The 27,958-nt window shown below is 46.2% G+C and overlaps 1 protein-coding gene across 1 annotated transcript; it reads right to left on the reverse strand.

The window, feature by feature from the left end:
- Positions 1 to 8,360: 8,360 nt before the first annotated feature.
- On the reverse strand, positions 8,361 to 27,761 carry LOC127003264 (inverted formin-2-like). Its single transcript, XM_050869693.1, has 13 exons — positions 27,730 to 27,761; positions 26,401 to 26,614; positions 24,589 to 24,704; positions 22,732 to 22,891; positions 21,092 to 21,264; positions 20,097 to 20,176; positions 13,870 to 15,094; positions 13,643 to 13,759; positions 12,698 to 12,838; positions 11,822 to 12,000; positions 11,370 to 11,479; positions 10,785 to 10,960; positions 8,361 to 9,312 (listed from the first exon to the last, which is right to left on the reverse strand). Exons 1-13 carry the CDS (start codon positions 27,736 to 27,738, stop codon positions 9,079 to 9,081), a joined length of 2,934 nt encoding a protein of 977 aa, XP_050725650.1. The 5' UTR covers positions 27,739 to 27,761; the 3' UTR covers positions 8,361 to 9,078.
- Between the last annotated feature and the right edge of the window lie 197 nt (positions 27,762 to 27,958).

Genomic DNA, 27,958 nt, shown 5'->3' on the forward strand with positions numbered 1-27,958 from the left:
CTGTCCAAAAGGGATGTATGTGTGGAGGTCCCCCTCTACACATGGATGTATACACCATTATGATGGTGGTATACAGGTTATATGGTTATTTACATAATTATATGCTCACCTTTTTTTTTCTTAGCCTACAAGAAAGGCTCAAGGAGCTGTAGTGCAAGTCGTTATTACTGCCATTAGAGAACAGATAACTCTGACAAACGCGTCCCGCGCCGCGTCCAGAATGATGCGGGTTCGCGTCCCGCTCGCCGCCACAAGCTGGATTTTTAAATCATCGCCGAGTGGCCTAAAGTCCAATTCACACTTAGGCGATCTTGGGACGTCAGCGCCACGATTCTTTCTGGTATCGTCGGAATTTGATGCACGTAACCCGTTCCATGGGGTGTGGATTATTATAACACGACGCTTGTAGGAGTATTTCCCAAATGCTGGAGGAAAGCTGCACAACGATAACGATGTCTGCCACACAGCTGCTCGGTTTCTGAACGATCGACGACGATCAGTCTTAGAGATTTGGATTTAATGTGGTTTGTGGTATACGCCCCAGCCTTTCCCTAAACGCTAATCCTAGGCGGTGGAAATGGAAGCGGCATTGACATGTGTTGCTGCCCTGACCGATCCACCCAACACACACACACACACACACACACAAAAAAAAAAAAAAAAAACTACAGCTAGGTTAATTTTAAGTTTTTTAATTTTAGAATGTTCTCCTTATATAATATGTGTATTTTCAGCTCTCGAGCTGCTTATTTCTAAATAAACCGCATATTATTATTATTATTATTACACACACACACACACACACACACACACACACACACACACAAGTACGTTGTACACAGGGGCGTCAGGAGCATAGAGTGGCAGGCAGCCACCTTGATGAAAATATTCCAAAATACTGGCGTGGTGAGTCATTGCCGAGGACCACACATTTAGCTGTCACTCAGAAATCGCTGAAGTGAAGGGTTCGCCGGGAAGCTATCCCATAGGAGAAGGATTGGTAATGGGACTGGTGGAGAGGGGAAGGGTTGGTTATGGGACTGATGGAGAGAGGAAGGGTTGGGAATGGGACTGGTGGATAGGGGAAGGATTGGTAATGGTACTGGTGGATAGGGGAAGGGTTGGTAATGAGACTGGTGGATAGGAGAAGGATTGGTAATGGGACTGGTGGATAGGGGACGGGTTAGTAATGGGACTTGCGGAGAGGGGTATGGTTGGTAACGGGACTGGTGGATAAGGGACGGGTTGGTAATGGGACTGGTGGAGAGGGGATGGGTTGGTAATGGGACTGATGGATAGGGGACACATTGGTAGTGGGACTGGTGGAGAGGGGAGGATTGGTAATGGGACTGGTGGAGAGGGGAAGGGTTAATAATGGGACTGGTGGATTCGGGAAGGGTTGGTTATGGGACTGGTGAAGAGGGTAAGGGTTGGTAATAGGACTGGTGGAAAGTGGAAGTGTTGGTAATGGGACTGGTGGATAGGGGAAGGTTTGGTAATGGGACTGGTGGATAGGGGAAGGATTGGCAATGGGACTGGTGGATAGGTGAAGTGTTGGTAATGGGGCATGTGGAGAGGGGAAGGGTTGGTAATGGGACTGGTCAATAGGGGATGGTTTGGTAATGGGACTGGTGGAGAGGGGAATGGTTGATAATGGGACTGGTGGATAGTTGAAGGATTGGTAATGGGACTGTTGGATAGGGGAAGGATTGGTAATGGGACTGGTGGATAGGGGAACGGTTGGTAATGGGACTGGTAGATGGGGGAAGGGATGATAATGGGACTGGTAGATAAGGGAAGGACTGGTAATGGGACTGATGGAGAGGGGAAGAGTTGGTAATGTGACTGGTGGATAGGGGAAGGATTGGTAATGGGACTGGTGGAGAGGGGAAGGTATGGTAATGGGACTGGTGGAAAGGGGAAGGGTTGGTAATGGGACTGGTGAATAGGGGAAGGATTGGTAATGGGACTGGTGGATAGGGGAAAGATTGGTAATGGGACTGGTGGATAGGGGAAGGTTTGGTAATGGGACTGGTGGATTGGGGAAGGATTGGTGGAATGGGAAAGAGTCGGTAATGGGACTGGTGGAAAGGGGAAGGATTGGTAATGGGACTGGTGGATAGGGGAAGGATTGGATATGGGACTGGTGGAGAGGGGAAGGGCTGGTAATGGGACTGATGGATAGGGGAAGGGTTGGTAATGGGACTGGTGGATAATGGAAGGGTTGGTAATGGGACTGGTGGAGAGGGGAAGGGTTGGTAATGGGACTGGTGGAGAGGGGAAGTGTTGGTAATGGGACTGGAAGATAGGGAAAGGGTTGGTAATGGGGTTGGTGGATAGGGAAAGGGTTGGTAATGGGACTGGTGGATAGGGGAAGGGTTAGTAATGAGACTGGTGGATAGGGGAAGGATTAGTAATGGGACTGGTGGATAGGGGAAGGGTTGGTAATGGGACTGGTGGATAGGGGAAGGGTTGGTAATGGGACTGGTGGATAGGGGAAGGATTGGTAATGGGATTGGTAGAGAGGGGAAGGGCTGGTAATGGGACTGGTGGATAGGGGTAGTGTTGGTAATGGGACTGGTGGATAGGGGAATTGTTGGTAATGGGACTGGTGGATCGGGGAAGGATTGGTAATGGGACTGGTTGAGAGGGGAAGGGTTGGTAATGAGACTGGTGGATAGGGGAAGGGTTTGTAATGGGACTGGTGGATGAGGGAAGGTTTAGTAATGGGACTGGTGGATAGGGGAAGGATTGGTAATGGGACTTGTGGATAGCGGAAGGACTGGTAATGGGACTGGTGGAGAAGGGAAGGGTTGGTAATGGGACTGGTGGAGAGGGGAAGGATTGGTAATGGGACTGGTAGATAGGGGAAGGATTGGTAATGGGACTGGTTGATAGGGGAAGGATTGGTAATGGGACTGGTGGAGAGGGGAATGATTGGTAATGGGACTGGTGAATAAGTGAAGGGTTGGTAATGGGACTGATGGAGAGGGGAAAGAATGGTAATGGGACTGGTGGATAGGAAAAGGGTTGGTAATGGGATTGGTGGATAGGGGAAGGATTGTTAATGGGATTGGTGGATAGGGGACGGGTTGGTAATGGGACTTGTGGAGAGGGAAAGGTTTGGTAATGGGACTGGTGGATAGGGGATGGCTTGGTAATGCGATGGTCGAGAGGGGAAGGGTTGGTAATGGGACTAGTGGATAGGGGAAGTATTGGTAATGGGACCGGTGGAGAGGGTGTAGCAGTCACCGCTCAAATCACGTGCTCTCTTACTCGGTGACTCCTCAGAAAATGTGGCGTTGCAGCACTACCTATGTTCATTGTCGCTACCCTTATCTCCCTGTGTTATGTCGCGTCTTCATTGTTAACTTTTCTTGTTCCTCGTTTATCTTTGACTGTCCGTCCATATCCTCTTATTGTCCACTCATACACATTGTTCCACACACATACCAACACGTAAATGTTATTCAAGCCAAACAACATTCATACAAACGCATACACACACAAATACCTTTACTATGTGTCTCGTTTGTGCCTATGACCTTTGTATTTTTGGCCAAATAGAAATGAGACTCGCCAGTCCTCGTAGACGGACCGACTTGGTCGGCTAGATTTCGATCGCCGATAAAGTCAGTCTGTCGGCTCCCTGCTACGGGCCACCTTTGGCAAAGGCCCGTGCTCCCTCGTGCAAGAGGGAGCAATATTCCCGCCCCCCCTTCAAATAAAGTAACCCTGGCGGATATGTGTTTCTCTATCGAACCAATTAGCACTTAGAACACTCGCTACCACCAACAAGGGGAATGGTTGGTAATGGGACTGGTCGGAAGGGGAAGGGTTGGTAATGGGACTAGTGGATAGGGGAAGGGTTCGTAATGGGACTGATGGATAGGGGAAGGGTTGGTAATGGGACCGGTGGATAGAGGAAGGGTTGGTAATGGGACTTGTGGATAGAGGAAGGATTGGTATTATGCAGAGCTGGGACTACCGATTGACATTTGGGATCGGTACTACCGGCGGTAGATTACTGCTACCGATACCGATCATTCGGTATTTTGAAGAAACTACCGAATACCGCTACCGATCGCATGATTGGCAGTCAATCGGTATCGGTAGATTGATAAGCGAGCGCGGGACTTTTTTGTTAAGACTTAAGAGAAGACGACCCCGGCAAAATGAAACGGACAAGTTTCAACACGTTCGAGCGCATCTATGGGAAGCAGTTAGCAGGAAATTCCAGGTATTACTTTGACGTCATCACGCTTAGCCAATCACCGGCCGTTCTGGGCGTTCTCAGCCAATCAGAGGCAGCCACGACCTAGCAGATTCTCGCTCCCGCCAAAAGTTTGGCGGAGCCCCACCTTGTTTGGCCTGCCGACGCGAGTAGCCTACACCGCTCTAGCTCCTACGCTCTCGACAACGTGCTCAGCCTCATCGCCTAGTGTTTTAAGTGGCAGTGTTTTTAAGTCCACCCGCCGCGGCAGCAGCACTTAATCGTTTTGTGCTTTTAACTTTTCAAGTGATTTTCCTTTTTTAAACTTTATTTTACCTCAAGAAGGGCGCCGACACCGACCTGGAGTAGGAGGCTCAAGACTGCTTCAGTTGTAATTTTTTTTTGTGTTGGGAAGAAATTTATTTTGTGAAAGTTAATAAATAATGCTGTATTGTCTAGTTTGTTTAAATTTAACTTTTTTTCAGTTTGATGTTTATTTTTTGAGGGAGAAATTCATTTATTAAATAAGTTATGTATTTTTGAACTTAAAAAAGGTATTAAAAGACTCTAATTTACTTCTATTCTTAAGTTAACCGAAATAAGAGAGAAATAACTTAAAAAGTGAGAGAGAGAGAGAGAGAGAGAGAGAGAGAGAGAGAGAGAGAGAGAGAGAGAGAGAGAGAGTAACCCTATCACCGAGATATTCAGTTATGGGCCTTTAAAAGCATTTTTTTATTATATAATTATAGTTTTTTAATCTACCGATACCGAATCTATACCGATCGGTAGATTTCTGAAAAATCTACCGATCTACCGATACCGATTGGACGCGGCTCGCTACCGATTACCGATACCGGTGGTAGATTTTTTCTACAGAATCCCAGCTCTGGTATTATGACTGGTGGAGAGGGGAAGGGTTGGTAATGGGACTGATGGATAGGGGAAGGGTTGGTAATGGGACTTGTGGATAGGGGAAGGGTTCGTAATGGGACTGATGGATAGGGGAAGGGTTGGTAATGGGACTGTTGGATAGAGCAGTGTTGTCCAAACTGGGGTCCGCGTACCCCTCGGGGTACGCAGCATAGATCAAAGGGGTACGTGAAAAGACGATGAACACACACACACACACACACACACAGCAGAAACTTCCCATTTTCTATGAAGGAAAAGAGAGAGGGAGGGACGGTTGGTTACCTAGGAAGGACGCGTTTTGTACGTGTACGTAAATATAATGTAATGTAATGCAAATATGATATATATAATTGACTTTAGTCAGCCATAGGGGGTTCGTAACAGTGGGAGAATGTAATAAAGGGTACAATAGGCGAAAAAGTTTGGACAGCACTGGGATAGAGGAAAGATTGGTAATGAGACTGGTGGATATGGTAAGGATTGGTAATGGGACTGGTGGAGAGGGGAAGGGTTGGTAATGGGACTGGTGGATAGGGGACGGGTTAGTAATGGGACTGGTTAAGAGGGGAAGGGTTGGTAATGGGATTGGTGGATAGGGGAAGGGGAATGATTGGTAATGTGTCTGGTGGTTAGGGGAGGTGTTGGTAATATGACTGGTGGATAGGGGACGGGTTGGTAATGGGACTGTTGGAGAGGGGAAGGGTTGGTATTGGGACTGGTGGATAGGGGACGGGTTGGTAATTGGAATTGTGGAGAGGGGAAGGGTTGGTAATAAGACTGGTGGAGAGTGAAAGGATTTGTAATGGGACTGGTAGAGACGGGAAGGGTTGTTAAAGGGACTGGTGGTTCAAGTGTTGGTAATGGGACTGGTGGAGAGGGGAAGGGTTGATAATGGGACTGGTGGATGGGAAGGGTTTTTATTGGGACTGGTGGATAGGGGAAGGATTGGTAATGGGACTGGTGGAGAGGGGAAGTGTTGGTAATGGGACTGGTGGAGAGGGGAAGGGTTGGTAATGGGACTGGTGGATATTGGAAGGATTGGTAATGGGACTGGTTGATAGGGGAAGGGTTGGTAATGGGACTGGTCGATAGGGGAAGGATTGGTTATGGGACTGGTGGAGAGGGGAAGGATTGGTAATGGGACTGGTGGAGAGGGGAAGTGTTGGTAATGGGACTGGTGGATAGGGGAAGGGTTGGTAATGGGACTTGTGGATATTGGAAGGATTGGTAATGGGACTGGTTGATAGGGGAAGGGTTGTTAATGGGACTGGTGGAGAGGGGAAGGGTTGGTAATGGGACTGGTGGAGAGGGGAAGGGTTGGTAATGGGACTGGTGGAGAGGGGAAGGATTGGTAATGGTGTAGTGCGGCGACGGCCTGATGAACGAGCCTCCCATAACCCACTTAGCCAGTGGGGTACCTCTTTGGCCGACTCGGTAAGGAGTGGCTCTCCCGTCACGCTGGTCGCGGGTTCAATCCCAGGCAGCCGGGGAATACCCTCTCCTTGTCTTGATTAATTTCTCGTGTGTTTCGATACACGCAGAGGCCGTGTTGGGAAATAGGAAGGATTTAGAAAATAAGCTCGTGGGGCATTACAGTGGTGGCAGCGGTGGGATCCTCTCCTCTGTTGAGTTTCCCCGAAGGGGTAGCAGGTAGGATGGCCCATGCTCCGAGGTTGATAGAAAATGGAAATATTGGAGGTATGTCTCAAAGGGACATTGTGGAGTTATGTCTCAAAGGGACATTGTCAACACACATAAATTAATCTACATAGGGGGGAAAGCCGTGTAGTGCGGCGACGGCCTGATGAACGAGCCTCCCATAACCCACTTAGCCAGTGGGGTACCTCTTTGGCCGACTCGGTAAGGAGTGGCTCTCCGTCACGCTGGTCGCGGGTTCAATCCCAGGCAGCCGGGGAATACCCTCTCCTTGTCTTGATTAATTTCTCGTGTGTTTCGATACACGCAGAGGCCGTGTTGGGAAATAGAAAGGATGGAAAATAAGTTCGTGGGGAAGGGTTGGTAATGGGACTGGTGGAAAGGGGAAGGATTGGTAATGGGACTGGTGGAGAGGGGAAGGGTTGGTAATGGGACTGGTGGAGACTGGAGAGGGGAAGGATTAGTAATGGGACTGGTGGAGAGAGGAAGGATTGGTAATGGGACTGGTGGAGAGGGGAAGGGTTGGTAATGGGACTGGTGGAGAGGGGAAGGTTTGGTAATGGGACTGGTGGAGAGGGGAAGGGTTGGTAATGGGACTGGTGGAGAGGGGAAGGGTTGGTAATGGGACTGGTGGAGAGGGGAAGGGTTGGTAATGGGACTGGTGGAGGGGAAAGGATTGATAATGGGACTGGTGGAGAGGGGAAGGTTTGGTGATGGGACTGGTGGCGCGGGGATGGTTTGGTTATGGGACTGGTGGAGAGGGGAAGTGTTGGTAATGGGACTGGTGGAGAGGGGAAGGGTTGGTAATGGGACTGGTGGAGAGGGGAAGGATTGGTAATGGGACTGGTGGAGAGGGGAAGTGTTGGTAATGGGACTGGTGGAGAGGGGAAGGGTTGGTAATGGGACTGGTGGAGAGGGGAAGGGTTGGTAATGGGACTGGTCGATAGGGGAAGGATTGGTAATGGGACTGGTGGAGAGGGGACGGGTTGGTAATGGGACTGGTGGAGAGGGGAAGGATTGGTAATGGGACTGGTGGAGAGGGGAAGGATTGGTAATGGGACTGGTGGATATTGGAAGGATTGGTAATGGGACTGGTTGATAGGGGAAGGGTTGTTAATGGGACTGGTGGAGAGGGGAAGGGTTGGTAATGGGACTGGTGGAGAGGGAAGGGTTGGTAATCGGACTGGTGGAGAGGGAAGGGTTGGTAATGGGACTGGTGGAAAGGTGAAGGATTGGTAATGGGACTGGTCGAGAGGGGAAGGGTTGGTAATGGGACTGGTGGAGAGGGAAAGGGTTGGTAATGGGACTGGTGGAGAGGGGAAGTGTTGGTAATGGGACTGGTGGAGAGGGGAAGGGTTGGTAATGGGACTGGTGGAGAGGGGAAGTGTTGGTAATGGGACTGGTGGAGAGGGGAAGGATTGGTAATGGGACTGGTGGAGAGGGGAAGGGTTGGTAATGGGACTGGTGGAGAGGGGAAGGGTTGGTAATGGGGATCTAATTGCGTTATGGAGTTAAATGTTAGAAATTGTGGTGGGGATGTTTCTCCTATTACCTGTTATGATTGTTAGGTATACCAGACTTCCGTTTTTATTCATTGTTTTTATTAGTTTTCACTTTTTACGTCATATTTTTCTCGGTCAACCATTACAGATCAGAAAACATTGTGTAAAGTCTTTTTCTGTATCACACACGAGAGAAAGTTTTCGAAAAAAAGTATTGCGCGTAAGGCATTTATTGTTCTTTGTCTTTATGCTTCTATGGAGACTCACAGTAATAAGATCAACGATAAATACAATGGTAACATGAATCAGACTTCAATTCCATCACAATTTCACTCATTTTCAAGTTTATTAGAGAAGTATCACATTTCATAAGAACACACACGTCCTTTTAATGTATCTGGGGTATATGTTTCCGTGATGGACTAAAACTGTTATAGGTGACAGGCATTCAATTCTGCATATGCCCTTGGTGCCCTTGATCCACTGAGGAAAGCACGGCGATGTGTAAAAGCTGTTCCTTAATAGACTGGGGATTAAAAGAGTAAGCTGTTTCCCTTCCTTCCTTTGCACTCAGCGAAAAGAGGAGTTAGGGCGTACGTAACAGCCCGATATGGCAGACTGTTCGTATCTAGTGTTGAGGAAGCAGGGGTTTTCATGACTAGAAGCTTCAACCTACGGAAAAGCTCTCATCTCGTCGGGCAAACTAGGTTGGGATCGGTGCATCAGGTGATCCTTTCGTAAAGTCGAAGCCCCTCGATGCGAAAAAGCACCCGTCGGAAGCATAGGTTAGACAGACTAGCTGGCTACCGTGGGAGCCGGCGACTTTTTTCTTAATTTGAAATCTCCCTTTCGTATGTCCGCCAAGAGACGGTCGACGACGCATCCGCCATTGTCTTCCTGTGGGTTCGGGAGCCGCGGTCCCTTTACTCGCTTCTTGCCGCCAGTCGCCGCTCTCTCTGCCTCCTGCAGACGCCGTTGCTCCTCCAGTCGCTTCTTTCGTTCTTCCCTTTTCTTCCGTGCTTCGTTTTCCTGCAGGCAATTAAGTAAATACAATTACAATGAATTCGGTTTAGGGACTGGGTGATATGGCATGAAAGAATTGAATGGCAGGTGAGACAGATCTATGGGTGAGAGAAAGGAAACTCATGAAGGGATGATAAATAATTTTTGAAAATCTGAACAAGAATATAAATGAAAAGTAATGAGGCTTGAGTATGAAAAAAAAGTAAATGAAAGCAGGAGGAAGTGAACATTATTACTTGCATTTTTCTCTTATCCACTAGAAGTTTTATTAAAAGATGGCAGCATTGAAAATATATAATAGAATATAAAAGCTATGTATATACAGACTGCATCTACCATGTCATGCAATATGTATACGGTGTTTCCTAACCCGACACAGAATCAGTAAACAAAACAAGACCTCAATGGTGCTGAACGTTTCGTGTAATAATGTGTAAACTTGAAGGCTATGCTTGTACGCTTAGAGTTGGGTTTCAAGAGTGATTGTCATGTTGTTCTGCTCAGCCGAAAGATAAGGAGTTTATAGTAGACACAAAATACATAAACCAGGGAACGACGGAAAATTTCTAGATAAGGAAGAAAGAAAACTGACCGAAATTTGGTTAGAGAAGCGAACGGGTGGGAGAAAGGGAGGGAGAAAATCAACAGGAGTAGGAAGAAGAAATGCGAGAAAAGAAGAGGAAAATAATATTGACAAAACAGGGAGAATAACTGCAGTGAAGTAGCTGGCAAATACTAAGCTAGTCAAAATAATTACACATCCACATTGATCCTAATTGGAGTATGTAGTCATCATCGTCATCCTCACCCTCTTTAGCTATTACTAGTATATTCTAGTGCCAGACAAAGGTCTTTTTCAACGTGCTGCGCCTTTCTATGTGTGATGTTAATGTAGTTATTCCATCCTGCTCCGGAGAATGCGCTAATTTTATATCGCTGCTTGCTTTTCTGTCTGCCCTGACTTTTGCAGTTCTAAGGGAGAAGTGGAAAAAAAAGGAGTAAAAAGTGAGTGTACATGTCTACTTTTTTCACTTTTCTGGTTCTTGAATGACGAAAAAACAGATAAAAAGGAAAAGAAGAGAGTTAACTACACTCAACAGCTTATATTTCTTTCCTCCTCCTAATTAAGTAACACGAAAAAAAAAATTAAAAAACAGAAATTCAGGAAGTTGATAGGAGAGGAAAACGTCAAAAAACGATAATATCAAGTAAAAGTGAAGGAAGAAAATTAAATTACATTCAACGACTTCTGCTTCTTTCCTCCTCTCAAGTAAAACTTAAAAAAAAATACAGAAAGTTGAAAGAAAAGAAAAAACAGGTCAAAATAACGCACGATAATATGAAGTGAAAGTAAAGTACAAGTAGATAAGGTAAAGCAAAAGTAAGTAAAAGTAAGTAAAGTAAAAGTAAAGGAAGAAAATTGTCAAAGTCTTGAGTGGAAAATAAAGTAAAACATAAACATCAGCCCCGAGCCTCACCTTCCGCGCACTCTGCACCTTACAAGACAGCGTGTGGAAGATGGTCACGCAGTCCTCGAGGCGGAACTTGTCCTCGTCCTCACAGAAGTACTGGGCCAGCTTGACCCTTGAACGCTCCAGCTCTTGAAGACTCGCCTGGAGATCCTGCACAACCTCCGCCGCCTTCTTTGTGAACCCTGTGTTGGTAGCGGGGCAGGGATGAGGAGGGGGTAAGAGTGTTGGTTAGGAGTTGCATTGTTCACCTGATTTATTGTGGAATTCTTTTACTTCTACCCCTCCCCTTCCTCCTCGTCCTTCTCTTCCTTCTCCTCCTCCTTTTCCTCCTCCTCCTTTTCCTCCTCCTCCTCCTCCTTTTCCTCCTCCTCTTCCTTTTCCTCCTCCTCCTCCTCCTTTTCCTCCTCCTCCTCCTTTTCCTCCTCCTCCTTTTCCTTCTCCTCCTCCTCCAACTCATCATCATCACATCATCATCATCATCATCATCCGATTTCAAGCAGGATTTTGAGTTAGGTGGTGCAAGAGACTCGAGAGAACACACACACACACACACACACACACACACACACACACACACAAACACACACCCACCTGAGAAGTGCTTCTGGATGTCCTTGGGAGCTACTTCCAGCTTCTTGGTCAGCCCCGTCAGGTCAGTGGTCAGCGTTCCCACTTCACCGCTCAGTCCTTCCACACTCAACCTGTTCGGGGAGAGGAAACAGACGAGTGCGTGAGAACACCGGGATTACGTTACTGCAACATCTACGAGAATATGTTATGATTTCCATTGTTGACAGATGCAAGAAGAGTAGCTGTACATTATGAGCGCCATGAATACAGAAAGAAGGCACCATGGAGATAAACGAAATCAAGGCACATGAAAGAAATGGATGATGAATACATTGCGTCATCATAGCAACAACAAGGGTACTTTTTAAATACTATTGCTGACAGATTCCAGACCTACTGAATATCTGGAGTACCAAGATGACGAAGAAAATTCCGTGAAGATAAGAAAAGAACTAGGAATGCTTGACACTAACCTGGCCGGCTGTGTCAAGTCCCCGAGGCGGTCCAGGAAGCCGAGGATCTCCATCTCCTTCTCGTCCACTTGCTCCACGATGAAGTGCAGCAGCGTCATGCCCGGGGTGTTGGCGCGCGTCTCCCACAGCTTGGAGATCGTGGGCAGGCGGAAACCGAAGGCGTCCCCTGCGTAGCTCCCCTGCGTTATGTTATATTATGCGATGTTACGTTTGTTTGTTACTATCACGGTTAGTTGTTTGGCACCACTGTTCGGTAGCGCGGACCTCTGCATAGTCTTCATAATCCTCTCATTATTATTATCGTTTATTATTAATTTCATTTGTAAGTGAATCGTTCAGTGCGCTTTAATGTTTATAAAATGGAAGAAAAAAATTATACCAAAGATAGACATAAAATAACGAGAGAGAGAGAGAGAGAGAGAGAGAGAGAGAGAGAGAGAGAGAGAGAGAGAGAGAGAGAGAGAGAGAGAGAGAGAGAGAGAGAGAGAGAGAGAGAGAGAGAGAGAGAGAGAGAGAGAGAGAGAGAGAGAGAGAGAGAGAGAGAGAGAGAGAGAGAGAGAGAGAGAGAGAGAGAGAGAGAGAGAGAGAGAGAGAGAGAGAGAGAGAGAGAGAGAGAGAGAGAGAGAGAGAGAGAGAGAGAGAGAGAGAGAGAGAGAGAGAGAGAGAGAGAGAGAGAGAGAGAGAGAGAGAGAGAGAGAGAGAGAGAGAGAGAGAGAGAGAGAGAGAGAGAGAGAGAGAGAGAGAGAGAGAGAGAGAGAGAGAGAGAGAGAGAGAGAGAGAGAGAGAGAGAGAGAGAGAGAGAGAGAGAGAGAGAGAGAGAGAGAGAGAGACCGTGCAATGATAGGTGCAAGAAACAAACAAGAAGAAGGCTCTCACCATATTAATAAAATTGCCGAGCGTGAGGATGTAAGCAAAGAAGTCCTTGAGGCTCTCACTGGCGAGGACCTTGTCGGCGGTGGCGAGGAGCGAGGCGAGCTGAGGCTTGAGTCTGTCCGCCGCAGGGTTCAGCTCCTCCATCTGGGGGGAAGGAAGGTTATTAGGGTGAGGGATGCAACGGGGAAGAGGAATAAAGGATGTAAATGTGACTAGGGAAAGGCTAGGGAATGAGGGAGAAAGGAGGGCGGACTTTGGAGGGTAAGTAGAGCAGAGGTTCTCAGTCTGGGCCTCTAGAATCCCCAAGAGTTTCCAGGGGCACTTAGATGACTGACAAATCTGTATCCTCTTCATAAAGTAACTATAGTTTCACTCCTGTGTAAAATATTTGTACACTGACCATGATGTTGATCCTTAACTGTTAAATAGTCATTACAATTTTGATCACTCGATAATATCCATCGTAGTAATATTCAACTGTATATTAAAACAATCTTAGTGTATTGCCATGTTATATTCAGTGTCAGATGAATGGGTTACTGGTTGATGGTCTGATAACACAGGAGGTATTTGGTAGCAGAAGGTTGAGAGCCCCTGGTGTTGAGGAACGAAGGCCGCGAGGGGGGAAGGCAAGAGACCTATTGTATCGTGTCTCCAGAAACAGAGAGAAAATAGGGTCGCAAGTGAGATAGAATAATGGGTGAGGATGAGAGGAATCGTGGGGCACGGAGGAATAGCACAGCCAGAGATATAAGAAGTGATAAAGGTATTGAGAGAAAAGTGGATATACAAAAAGACAAAAAGGGAAAGGCGGGAGAGGAAAGATCAGCGATGACAAATAAAAAAGCACAAAAAGTATTCAATACATGCTTAGATCAAAATTATAATGACACCATATGGACCGACCATCTGCTTACGTGAGTGGGTAATTAATGTTTTTTCCTTTACCTGTATCATGCCCTCGAGCCGGACCTGGTAGCCCTCCACCTTTAGAAGCTCCACGTAAAACTTCTCAGCGTCGCCAAGCTTCGCCGGATCCCCTTGGTACTCCTTGATCATGTTCACCTGAGGGGGAGGAAGTAGTTACGCGTTGGCAGGGTTGTTTGGACACACACGCACGCACGCACGCACGCACGCACGCAAGCACGCACACACAAAGACAAACACAAACACACCTCGCCTTCCTCGGGGAGTATCCTTATAAAGCCCCTCAGCCGCTCAGCTCCAATCTTCGTGCTGCGGCACTGCCGGATGTCGTCCACCACCTCGGCGTGCGAGGCCTTGAACTGCTTCATGAAAATATTCACGTTGAGAGACTTTTTGGCGTCAAGGAGAGACACTTCGGTGGTCGATTGTTGCTTGGTGGGACGCGGCGTGGCAGGTGCACGCTTCACCTGGCAGAACAGCTGCTCCACCTCCTGGTAGTTGATGTTGGCAATGGGCGAGAGGCTCAGCTCCTCCTGCACCTCCTGCCACACAGAGTTCCTGATGGTGTGGCGGTTAACTTTGCTCCAGTTGAGGTGCTTCATCTTGGTGCTGGGCCGCGGCAGCCGCTGGCTCACGGTGACGGGGGCGGGCATGGCTGGGGGGAAGGGGCCGCCACACCCGGGAGGGGGTGGAGGGGGAGGGGGCCCACTACCAGGCTGGGGGGGTGGGGGGGGCGGGACCGGGCACCGGGGTCGGGGGGGTGGGGGTGGAGGGGCAGAGCACCCCGGTAGGGGGGGTGGAGGTGGTGGAGGAGGAGGGCCTCCAGGCAGCGGCGGCGGTGGTGGAGGAGGGGCAGGGCACCCGGGTAGGGGTGGTGGTGGGGGTGGAGGAGGGGGAAGGCCACCAGATGGTGGTGGTGGTGGTGGTGGTGGAGGAAGGCTCCCTGACAGTGATGGTGGTGGAGGAGGAGGAGGAGGAGGAGGAGGAGGGGGAGATGATGGACCACCAGATACCTGTGGTGGAGTAGGTGGAGTTGTAGTAGGAGAACGAGGATGAGGCTGAAGAACTTTCCCATCAAACACCGGGAGTGTGGGTGGGGGGGGCGGGGGAGGGGGAGGAACGGAGGTGAGAAGACCGATATGCTTTACACTACTCTCACTCTCTCCAGGGGGCAGGCTGGGTTCGGATAAGGTAGGAGCGGTGGACAGACTATCGGAAGGTGGGTCACGTGTGGAGGGGCTGGAGGGAAGACTAGAAGACGGGAAAGGCCTTTCATCGAACCCCTCCGGCACCTCCAGGTCGAGCTGGCGTAGGTTGACGGGCGAAGGGGGTCGCGTGTGCCTGCGAGCAAGAGTTTGGGTGGCCACGCTGCGGGACTCCTCCCGGCCAGCGACCGTTCGTGCCCAGGAGTGTGTGACACAACCCTCGGCTGCGCGTAGCCCGATGCGGTCCAGCAGTGACCACACAGCGTCGCTGTTATACAGAGAGAGATAAAAGGTGGTCAGTAACACGGCTTTGACGCCTCTCAGATGGTTACATACAAGAGTGACCTTTCTAAAGAGCTTCCGGTACTAGGAAAATAATCAACAATATCTTAACAACTCAGCATCGCAACTTAACAGTTGCAGCCCTGAGTTGGTAAATGATTATGTAGCGTCTCAATGGTCTCATGCCTGCGCCATGACGGGCGGCGGGCCGACTACCATCCAGGCCCCTCAAGAAAGTCTAACGGCGCTATAGGCTGACACTTAAAAAAATATAAAAAAATTATTAATTAATAAAAAAAAGAATAATATAACTGAAATATTAATAATAATAATTTAAAAAAAGTGATTAAGACAACCGTATCAGTTAAGCCGGTGAGCTTGACACCTTAAAATAATAATGTAAAATAAATATTAATTAGTTAGATAAACGAATAGATAAATAAAACTAATCCATAAGCAGCATCTCTGAGCCACTACGATCACAAGAACCTGATCACCTCATCATCTCAGTATCGATCTTCACAACGGAGCTAAATATTTACATGTTCGTAAGTCCCCGTCAAATCTCAGTACTACGTTTTAATGTCAATCTCAGTACTACGTCATAATGTCAATCTCAGTACTACGTCATAATGTCAGTCTCAGTACTACGTCATAATGTCAGTCTCAGTACTACGTCATAATAACAGTAATGATGATAACAGCAAGAAGAAAAGATGGCTGGCAGTAAAAGTTGTAATAAACCCTCTGAGTCACCCACGAGCCGGTGTGGCATCCGTTTTATCCCCTTAAAAAGGTTATATATTGTTGTTAATTAAAGATGCATTGTCAATCTAATCATCGAAACATTGTATTTACTTCCTCCATCAACGGCAAGTAGGTTATGTTTTCGGCAAGTAGGTTATGTCTTCGGTGCTGTTTGTTTGTTTGTCTGTCTGTCCGTCAGGAGGGTTACGCAAAAACTATTCTGGATCTGGATCTGAATACATGATGTGCATGGCACCCGTACACGTGCATAACACGCATATTTGTGTTGGCTGTTGGGGGGACGGGGGAGCCGAGTGTGCTGGGGAGGGAAGTGAATCAAGTGTAATTGTTAGTGTTGGTGTGTTGTGATGACAAGTGAGTGTGTATTTGTTTTCTGAATGAGTCTATTGTACCGCAGTCTAAAATCTGATGAGGGAGGCTGTTCCAGTCACGTATGGCGCGTGGAAAGTATGAGTGCTTGTATGCGTCGGTGTTAGTGTGATATGTTTGGTATTTATGGATGTGTGTGTTACGAGTACATTGACTGTTTGCGTTGTGTAAGTATGTATGTGGATCAATGTCAATGTGAGTGTTTGTGATCTTGTACATAAGTGTAAGTCTGTGTGCTTGTCTGCGTAAGTGAAGAGGTTCCATGTTTATCTGTTGTTTGATCCGTGTTGTGATGCCAGGCGTTCGAGTGTAATTGTTTGTAATGAACCTAGCCGCCTTGGTGTTGATTTGTTCTAACCTATCAATGTTTCTGTGTGTGTAAGGGTCCCACACCGTGGAGCAGTATTCAAGTGTTGGTCTCACACGTGTGTCATAAGCTATGTGTTTTATGTCGGTGTGCAGTTATGTAAATTCCTCCTCCGGAACCCCAGAGTTCGGTTGGCTGTGGCACTGATGTGGTCTATGTGGGTGTTGAACTTAAGGTTAGTGGATAGGTGGACACCAAGATACTTGTGCGTGTGGACTGATTCAAGTTCTGAATTATGGAGAATGTAAATGTGAAGGATGGGGTTGTGAGCTCTGGAGAATCTTAACAGTTTGCATTTGTCTGGTCGGAAGTGGATCTGCCAGGTGCACTCCCACCGCTGGAGGGCGTCCAAGTCTTTTTGTAGCAGTCTGCAGTCGTCGGTAGTCTTTACTGCTCTAAACAGCAAACTATAGTTGGAAAATAGTCCAGTGGAAGAGTTAGGCGTTGACAATGGAAGAGCGCTAATGTACAGGAGGAAAATAAGGGGGCCTAGAACGGTGCCTTGTGGGACACCTGAAGAAACAGGGACAGTGTCAGATAAAGATCCGTCAAGAATACACGTTGAGTCCGGTTAGTAAGAAATGCAGTGATCCAGTGTAGAATAGGTCCTGAAATACCGTAGTATTTCACTTTTAATGTCAGTCTTTTGTGCGGGACTTTGTCGAAGGCTTTGGCAAAATCTAAAACAATAGTGTCAACTTGTTTAATGTCACGTCGGTCAAGTAGCCTCGTCATGTCGTGAAATGTAGTAATTAATTCATTCATTCATGAAACTTGATGGAATGGTGCAGCATCGGGCAATGAAGACCCCCTATACATTTTGGAAAACCTGATAAAAATTAACTGAATGATGGCGAATGAATAGTACAACAAGAATCTGTCAATGATTTGGAGCGGCCACGTGGATTCCCCCCACCCCCAGCCCCGGTGTTTTGAGAGCAGAACATGAGAGCTTCCAGTGGGTACCCAAGAGTTTTCAAGCCTTCTGGGAGATGGTCAGAGACTAAATAAAAGCGTATTCCAAAGAACACGTATCATCCGCCATATTATTCTTTTATTTTACCGGCTTTTATCGGACAGGGGCCAGACCGCATATTTTTGAGCTGCATGCGTGATTTGCACCTCCCCGCTGCTGAGACGTGGGTGACGCGCGGGTCGCGGCTCACAAACCAATCATGTAATCCTCTCCTAGTGTTCTCAGTGTACTTCCCGGCAATACGCATGGAACTTGAAGTAACCTAACCTAACCTAACCTAAACAGGACCGGGGGCTGAACACTGCTATGGTTCAGGTATTTGCAGAGAGGATCAGTTCTGCATACAGCAAGAAAATGGAAGCACTCGTGGTCTGGGCTGGAATCCTGTGCTGAACCATCTCTCAGACCCTCCGGTTATCCACTAAAGGTATTCATGGTTGGGCGGACCACTACACAAACACGTTCGATTTTTCCATGGCCAACCAAAGTCGTTTAGTTCGCCAGGTTTTTTTTTTTATTCATTCGTTATCATTCAGTCAGTTTTTATCGGAGTGTTCCTCGAAATGGATGAATAATGGAAACAAACTTCAAAACAAAATTTTGACCAATATCCATTCTTCGGAATACTCCTTTTTAGTTGTATGTGGTTACTATGTGATTTGTGTGATCGGAGTTTCTATTTTGCCCTTGGCGGAAGACTGCGCTCTACGATTGCCCTATTTTGTTTGTTTCTCAGTGCGTTAATTAGACAGTGATTTTTACCCAACTTATAGCGTACACACACACACACACACACACACACACACACACACACACACACACACACGAATTATCAGCCCTAAAAACGTAAAAAACAATAATAATGATAAATTTATTGAAAGTTATTAAAAGTCTTATAAAAACCTGGTACGGTGTTTACTGCCGAGCACTGAATCAGAGGAGCCAGTCATCTTCATACCGAAATTTCTGCCGCCAGTTGCGGGCCGCGCAGGGCCTTGAGGTCATCAGTCAGGCGACATCCCAGGTGGAGCATCCTCTCGTTATGCTCCGCCGCAGCACCTCAACTCGGAGCAGGAGAGTTTGAGGCCGGGCGGATGGCGCACGGAAGAGACCACGGCTCCCGGTGTGCCGATAGGGTGACTGATGCTTACCGGGCCAGAGCCTTGGGCCGGGGAGCTCCTTCGTGTAGGAGGGAGCTCTTTAGTGTTGCCCGTGCAAGGTTGCTTGGTCGTAGCTGTTAACGCCGGTAGGAAGATATCTCCATTTCACTTATATCTAGAAACGGGTGGGAACAGTCACCGTATTTGTGTTTTGGGATGACGTCAGCGATGAGTCAGACCAGAATGAATAATGAGCACTAGGATAGTAATTGACACACTTTTACCCTCGCCGCGATGTGATCTTTCTAGAATGAGTCATCTTTGCTCACACCCACATCATTTCAAACATAAATATCTTTTGCTTGCATTTCCTCCAACTTCCCGAATTAATGGTGTGAACTACAGATCTTTGGTCTTAAACAAATATCTTTTCCGTCGTCTGGTATTTCCTCTAGACTCCTGAAGTTGAAGTTTCTAGGGAAATTTTACTTGCAAGACGCCTAGTTGGAAGGCGCCCCAAGGATGACTAAGACGGCGGCCATAACTTTTCACAACACACGGGAAGGCTTTGGCGTCGTGTTCATCACAAGTCGCTGACGTGTACACAATAACCGGCTGACGGGGCGGAAGGAAACGAGGCACCGAGGCTGAATGAATAATGTCACTCTTCTTGAGACACTTACGGGGAGCGCAGCCCGGACGGGAACAGAGTTTGCTCATTGACTAATTCCCAAACGCCCTCACCTTCACCCACTCACCGCCAGAAATGCCGTTGCTGCCACAGATGTTCATATAATCCACGAAGGTAATTATTCTGGCACCTTCAGTCAGCAATGTCGGGGGTACGATTCAAATATATTCACAAAAAAACTAAATTCCCAGTCAAAAAAACTAACGTGAGCTACAAGAAAACTAAATTAAATCCACCCATGTGACGGCATAGGAAATATGAATATAAATGAAGTTTTAACGAGAAGACAAGCTGGTCGTCACGTGTGTGTGTGTGTGTGTGTGTGTGTGTGTGTGTGTGTGTGTGTGTGTGTGTGTGTGTGTTGGGGGAGGTGGAGGTAGGGCGGGGTCACGGCAGCTGCTTCAATTATTTTACCTGCTCGCCACACCTGAGCAACTCCTAACACACCTGTCCTCACTTGGAGTCACACTTAACCTACCTGCGTTCTTCCCTTCACCTACAAACCGAGTCCATTTCTCAGCATCACTTTAATATTCTTACGACAATTAAACTAAACTCTATCCATCTGCATGCTCGTGTGCCCCCCCAACACACACCCACACCAACACCCACACCCACCCACACACACACACACACACACACACTCACCCCCCCCCACACCCACCTACCCACACACCCACCCACACACACACACACACACACGCACACATCTCCTACCTGTCCTGGTCTTTGGGGTCCACTTGGCTGAGGTTGATGAGGAGCCCCAGCAGCTGCAGGGAGTGCGGCGTGTTCCTCACCTGGGAGGGGGGACGGAGGGAAAGGGAGAAGTTAGTGTTTCTTCGACAGTGCATTGAGCTTCAGATAATATGGGCTGTTTAATTTTCTGTACCCTCACAAATTCGTTCCATCCTCGTCTGCATCGTGTTTTTATCCCTTTCGGAGGTAGAGATCAAAGCGCCTTAAAATGAATGGAAAACTTTCTCCGGTGTTTTAATATTTATGAAGAAATAATGTAAATATTCTTTCCCAGTAAAAATAAGTCCTTGGAATGAATGAAAAACCTGTATAGTGGTAAGAACTTTGTACTCGTGGTTGATAATGAACCTACTCTCTCCGAATATGAGAGGCATTAATAGGCATAATTAAGAGTAATCGTGATTTCGTCTGATATCTTGTTGGCCGCACCTAACTTGGATGACTCACGGCGTATCTGCAGCTGCTTCCAAAATTCAAACCACCGGCAAGCGCTGGCCGAGGAATGACTGAATAGATAAATGAGATCTAGGGAAAATGCACGCTGGAATTAGTAATATACGTATAAATAAGACTGATTTCCTATTATTTCAAGTTCCGGTGTTTGATTTGCTTTCTTGGGAGACATTACTTGGTAATAAATAAAACTGATGATGAGTCTAAACCCATGACACTCGATGAGAGGAAGAGTGAAACACGTGTTGCTATAGGTACCGGATATTAGCGGATGATATTATTGTATGTGTTTTGGATTTCTTCTTGATTAAGGAAATTTCATAAATGTATGAGTAGTAGTTATAGTAGTAGTAGTAGTAGTAGTAGTAGTAGTAGTAGGAGGAGGAGGAGGAGTAGTAGTAGTAGTAGTAGTAGCAGTAGTGTCTTCATAACACAGATTGGGTGGGGTATACATCACACCGAAACATTCAACCCCCCCCTCCTCCCTCCCCGCGTTAACTCACCTTCATGAAGAGATTGTTGAAGGCGTCGTAGTGGTTGAGGTCTCGCGCGGCGTCGGGGCCAAACAGCTGCTCAAGGTCGTCCTCGTGGCTGTCGTCGAACACCGCCACCTGCACAGACAGGCCCTCGTCCTCCACGGCGCGCAGGTACTCCAGGATGCGTGGGAGATCCAATCCTATATGGGGGGGGGGGGGAGGGGTTGAGGTGGCGAGTGAGGGTATTGGTGGAGGTAGTGGTGTTGGTGGAAGGGTGTTAGGTGTTAGATAATAGTAGTGGTGATGGTAGTGGTCGATAGGGTGGTGGTGGTGGTATTAGTGGTAGTGGTGGTGGTATTGGTGGTGGTGGTGTTAGATGTTAGATAGTAATGGTGGTGGTGGTGTTAGATGTTAGATATTCGTAGTGGTGGTGATGTTAGTTGTTAGATAATCGTGGTTGTGGTGTTGGTAGAGGCGGTGTGTGTAGTGTTAGATGTTAGATAATCGAGGTGGTGGTGTTGGCAATACTGGTGTTGTTAGACGTTAGATAATCGCGGTGGTCGTGGTAGGGGCGATGTAGGTGATGTTGGGATTAGGTATAGGATAATCGTGGTGCTGTTTGTGAAGGTGGTGTGATTGGTGTTAATGTTAGGTGCTGGAGTACTGTGATTCACCTCAGGATGGTAGAGGTAGCATGGTTGGTGCTAGAGGGGAGGTGCTACTAGGATGTGGTGGTGAGGGTGATAGTGGGGGGTGGTGGTGGTGATTGTGGCGCTAAGTGATTATCAGGAAGGTATAATTCATTGTGCATTACTTCATGGACCATAACGAGAGCCAAGACTGCAGAGTGATATGAGGAATCTTAAACATTTCTCACTGAACAGATAACAAGAATCACCTAACACTTGAACCCGCTCTTAAATGACAGTGGCATGTTTTGAGTCTGAGTGAGAAGTACTTAAATCAACTGCCATAATAATCCAAGGCTCGCTAAGAAGCTGGTCATAGCAAATCCCCTGTAAGAATAAAACGCATATACACAGTGAAGGAGTACTCGCTTCCTAACCCCCTTCTCGTTAGTTTAGATTCAGTGCATGAACAAGTGTCCGAGGGCATGACTAGGGATAGAAATAGGGAAGAAGGTGATGGTGCTGAGGATTATGGAAGAGTAGTAGTAGTAGTAGTAGTAGTAGTAGCAGTAGTAGTAGTAGTAGTAGTAGTTGTTGTTGTTGTTGTTGTTGTTGTTGTTGTAATAGTAATAGTAGTAGTAATAGTAATAATAGTAGTAGTAGTAGTAGTAGGAGGAGGAGGAGGAGGAGGAATAATAGTAGTAGTGGTAGTAGTTTTAAAAAGGGATGAAAACTATAGCAGAATGGAAATAGGCAGATCAAGAAGAGTGAAAATAAGAGAGAGAAGAAAGAAGAAAAATCAAAAACAAAATTTAATATGAACACATACTGATCGTTAAAGAGAAGAAAGAGAGTGAAAAAAAGACATTATCGTCAAACTCTGAGCACGATATCTGAAGAAAAAACAAACAAAACAAAACAAAGACAAAGAAAAACCTTGAGAAGTAAAAAACGAAACAATGGGAAAATGATGAGGGGGAGCAGGATGAATAGAAGAAGGAGACAACACGGATGGATGAAAGAAGTGGGTAAGCTCACCAACAAACTCGTTCCTAAGGGATGCTCTCGTGGGCAGGCTGCCGGCGCCCAGGACGACACAGTTGACGAAGGCGAGGAGGGTCGTCTGATACTCCACGACCTCCGCGTCCCTCAGCTCCTCCATGACGAGCTGGAACCTGTACCGCTGGCTCTTGTATACCTGCAGTAGTAGTGGTAGTAGTAGTAGTAGTAGTAGTAGTAGTAGTAGTAGTAGTAATAGGTGAGATTAAAAGTAATTGAGATAGTGGCAGTGGTTAAACGAAGGTACAGATACCGTAAGGGGAAAGATGATAAGGAATTAATAAGTAAGATAAAAAGAGATTGATGAATGAATGTTTTCCTTGTATTATGACTTCTATAAGGAGAGAGAGAGAGAGAGAGAGAGAGAGAGAGAGAGAGAGAGAGAGAGAGAGAGAGAGAGAGAGAGAGAGAGAGAGAGAGAGAGAGAGAGAGAGAGAGAGAGAGAGATAGAGAGAGAGAGAGAGAGAGAGAGAGAGAGAGAGAGAGAGAGAGAGAGAGAGAGAGAGAGAGAGAGAGAGAGAGAGAGAGAGAGAGAGAGAGAGAGAGAGAGAGAGAGAGAGAGAGAGAGAGAGAGAGAGAGAGAGAGAGATTTACATAGAAAATCAGACCACACAGACCCCCATGGTCCAGACTAGGTGGTCTGTCCTTAATGGTAAATGTATTAGTGGGAGGAGGATTTGGAGCATGGAGGAGAGGGGGAGGAAGAGGGGAGAGGAGGAGGAGGAGAGGGGAGAGAAGGGAAGGGGAGGAGGGGGAGCAAACACGGGCTGTCAACCTATTAAACCTAAGTGATTCTACATTAATCAGATGGCTCAAAACTTTGCATTTCTACTCTAGTTAATATTAAGTCGAAGGAAGTGTCGGTCGAGCTTGTGTTTAAAGGAGTCAATAGTGTGACACTGTACCACTGAAGGTGGGAGCTTATTCCATTCTCGCACTACAACGTTGGTGAAGAAAAATTTGGTGCAGTCTGAATTTACTTGTCTACATTTAAGTTTTGCGCCATTATTTCTCGTTCGCAAGGTATCATCGATCATAAACAATTTTGATTTGTCCACATTCGTAAATCCATTACGTATTTTAAAACATTCGATCAGTTTTCCTCGGAGGCGACGTTTCTCAAGAGAGAACATGTTAAAGGTGGAAAGCCTCTCGTCGTAGGGTTTATTGCGCAAGGAAGGGATCATTTTTGTTGCCCGATGTTGAACACCTTCTAATTTTGCAATGTCCTTTGCATGGTGGGGAGACCAAAACTGTACCGCATATTCCAAATGGGGTCTGACTAAACTACTGAAGAGCGGAAGTATTACTTCTTTATTTTTTTAATAAAAAGTTTATTTGCTGCATCGATGCATTGCTGTGAGAATTTGAGGTTTGACGCGATTTTGACACCAAGGTCCTTGACGTACTGAACGCTTTTGAGTTTGACGCCGCGCATTTCGTAATCGAACTTCTTATTTTTTGAGAGAGAGAGAGAGAGAGAGAGAGAGAGAGAGAGAGAGAGAGAGAGAGAGAGAGAGAGAGAGAGAGAGAGAGAGAGAGAGAGAGAGAGAGAGAGAGAGAGAGAGAGAGAGAGAGAGAGAGAGAGAGAGAGAGAGAGAGAGAAATTAATTGAATAGTTTAACAGTTAACATATTAACAAAACAAATGAAGGAAAAATAAGAAAAGTCAAAGCAGATCCCGCACAGACTGATAGAAATACTAACGTCGCTAACTGTATATCATCTCTTCTTAAACCCTTGCACGATATTTTGACCAATTTCTGCGTCTTTGCTGTACATACTGACACCGCGAATCAGACATCGGCAGCACGTCCTTGATCATCCTCGGGCTCACCTTGTAGTTGTTGAGGGCGTCGAGGGCCAGGGCGTGGCCGCGCTCGGAGTACACACACAGGGCCGAGAGCAGCTCAAACACCTGCTTCTTCACCAGCATGTTGCGCGAGTCCAAGGCTGTGAGGGAGAGCGAGGTCTGGGGTGAAAAGCTGTGGATGATGGGAGTTTACAAAGAGCTTCATAGATTTAAATAGATATGAATTTGAGATCTTGTTTGAAAAGCTGCGGAAGGTGACATTTTACAAAGAACAGCATTGATTTGCATACATATATATTCGAGATATTGGTTGAAAAGCTGCGGAAAGTGAAAACTTACAAAGAACTGCTTAGTATAACATAAATATGAATTCGAGATCCTCGGTTAGAGGTTGTGGATGATAAGAGTTTACAAAGAACTGCATCGTATTACATAGATATAAATTTGAGATCTTCGGTTAGAGGCTGTGGATGATGAAAGTTTACAAAGAACTATATAGAATTACTAATATATAAATTCAGACCGCAAAACCTATATAATGCGACACAACATCACAGGGTTGCTGGGTATACAGGATTCGATTACTTTATCTTTTTGCTGCTGTAAGTTAAAGGGATATTATAGATGTCTGGAGTGTCGTAAGAATACACACGTAAAAAGATAGGTTCATATAATTCAAGATGGTTTAGTGCTTTTTTTTTGGTGTATAAGAAGGAAAACTTCAATCACATAATGTCCCTCTCTAATGGCTAAATTAATTGAGAACATCAGATTATAAAGATTCAAGAAAAAAAGAGAAAGTGCACACACACACACACACACACACACACACACACACACACACACACACACACACACACACACACACACACACACACACCATAATTATCATTCCCATTAAATTTGTTGCAGGCATCACACTTTGGCGATCAGAAATCAATCGGCATCTGATAGTCGTTACAGTCGTGTTCGGTTTATCATCTATGTTATCTGATCTCTATTATTAGCATGCTGCAATTTTTCTTCTTTTGCTCCCGATTTCATTCCAAGCTTTTTTTTCTGCGAGTTACAAGTTACTTCCGTGGAATGTCATTTTATTATCTGAGTTTTAACTGTATTTTTTATCTACCTAAACACACTAGAACAAATGGTGGTTTAAACGAGTCATTAATCAATTTACGTTTTATTTTCAAGATAAACGCCACGTAATACTTCTTCACGTGCGGCTAAGGTACTTCAGTAATCTCAGCTTTCATATCTCCAACACTACGAGAGCTGCTTTACCTTATCTCACTTGCAACACCCCACAAGTACTCCTTAGGTACATTTTCCCTGCCCTGACCACACCCCGCATTGTGAGCAGGCCGCCGCCGCCCACCTTCATCCGTCCATACAGTCACAGGAGGCTCCCGCATCAGTGCAATTCCCTACTCATTATGTCATTATTTTTATGCTCCATACAAGTGACACAACACTAAGAAAACAACACACACACACACACACGCACACGCACACACACACGCACACGCACACACGCACACGCACACGCACACACACACTTTCATCCCTGCGATTAGTTTACTCGACATTTACTCAATTTACAACAATTGCAACATTTACTCAACCACGCACACACACACACACACACACACAATATATATATATATATATATATATATATATATATATATATATATATATATATATATATATATATATATATATATATATATATATAAACAACTGAGTAGAAGAAAAAAGAAGAAATGAACAAAAATCAAGAAAAAAATAGAAAAAGAGGAAAAATAATAGCAAAAGATAAACTCCCTTACTCACCCTTGGCCAGTTTCCGGACGTAGCTCGAGTCGTTGGTGATGTAGTTGAGTCCGGTGGTGGAGTTCATGACGGCCTTGATGCAGAGGACGCACTCGAGCTGCAGTAGGGCGTCCGCGATGGAGGAGAACCCGCGCTCCCCGAGCCGTTCTAGCGACTCGAACAGAACCCCGAGACCGTCGAGGCCCAAGAAGTCCTCGAGCCAGTCCTTGCTGGCCTGTAGGATGGGAAGCGAGATGTGTTAGCTGCCCCGTGCAGTCTGCTAGAAAAGTTGGACATGTCGATACCTTTATTCTTTCGTAGCTGCCAGTGTACATGCAAGGAGTGACTGTCGTCTTTAGTATAATGTAAGAAAGAGAAAAAAAGACATTTCCAATCTTCCTTGACTATAGGAAACAAGAGGTGACGATTCTTTATCACTGCGTGTGTATGTAGTCCATGAAGAGATTAAATGCATCCTTTACTCTTTTCAGCCTCGCGTTAAGACCGTTGCCAGCTGTATTTATTAACTTGTGAACAAATCATGTGTGTGACGCTCCGTTTTAGTCAGTGAAAAGGAAGCAAATTGTATCCGGGAAGGAAAATCGCATACTTTTTTTTAACTTCATTGCTTAATATTGCACTAATAATTTACCTTTTAACTGCTACCTCACAACTACTTAACGCTTACAGAAAAAGTGAAAAGTTGAATGAAAACAGGTTATTGTTACCATTATTTATGGACCACCGGATGTCACGCCCCTCTCGACGCTCATTTAGCAAAGTTCTTGTCACATAATCAACAATGCCATTCCCGGAAACTAGGAGCAGCAGAGCGTGTACGAAGCGTGTGTGGACGAGGATTTGCAGCGTCCATTACGTTTCTTTCTCTTCTTAACGATACACACTTCTTGCATTCATATCAGGTTTGAATAGGTGATGACTATGTAAGAAGCTGCGGGGCGACCAATATCACTTTTTTGCTAGCAGACTTAAAATTCCAATATCCAGGCAATGAAAAGCAAAAAGTCTCGCAAGCTTCACTATACATTACCTTCGCAACTCTACGTCCTCCCTATAGCGCCACCTACATTAAAAAAAAAACAACACACACACACACACACACGATAACCCTAATAACAGTGATTTTGCCCCGTAGCTTCTTTGATAGCCATTACATATTCAAAGAGAAAGGGTCACGCCAGCTACTATAAAATTCGCCCGCGTCACTAACGGACCGGGGTCGTCCAAGAGGCCCCTCAGGATAGTCTACCGGCGCAATAGGCAGCACCACAAGAAAAATGATAAAGCACCTCATTAACCCACAGTCCCATGAAAAGAGAGAAGACGTACCATTTCCATGAGCTTCTTGAGTCCCGAGTAGTTGGACAGAGAGAGAGAGAGAGAGAGAGAGAGAGAGAGAGAGAGAGAGAGAGAGAGAGAGAGAGAGAGAGAGAGAGAGAGAGAGAGAGAGAGAGAGAGAGAGAGAGAGAGAGAGAGAGAGAGAGAGAGAGAGAGAGAGAGAGAGAGAGAGAGAGAGAGAGAGAGAGAGAGAGAGAGAAATTATTATGTTATAGTGGCC

The sequence above is a fragment of the Eriocheir sinensis genome, chromosome 3 (assembly GCF_024679095.1).
Source record: "Eriocheir sinensis breed Jianghai 21 chromosome 3, ASM2467909v1, whole genome shotgun sequence".
Lineage (NCBI taxonomy): Eukaryota > Metazoa > Arthropoda > Malacostraca > Decapoda > Varunidae > Eriocheir > Eriocheir sinensis.

Bases quoted from the DNA above. Each gene is read 5' to 3' on its own strand.
- LOC127003264 (XM_050869693.1), bottom strand. The intron at 15,095-20,096 runs GTAGGAGATGTG...TCTGTATAACAG, and splicing joins GACCCCAAAGACCAGGACAG to CGACGCTGTGTGGTCACTGC. The intron at 13,760-13,869 runs GTGTGTTTGTGT...CCTCCCCCTCAG, and splicing joins TACTCCCCGAGGAAGGCGAG to GTGAACATGATCAAGGAGTA.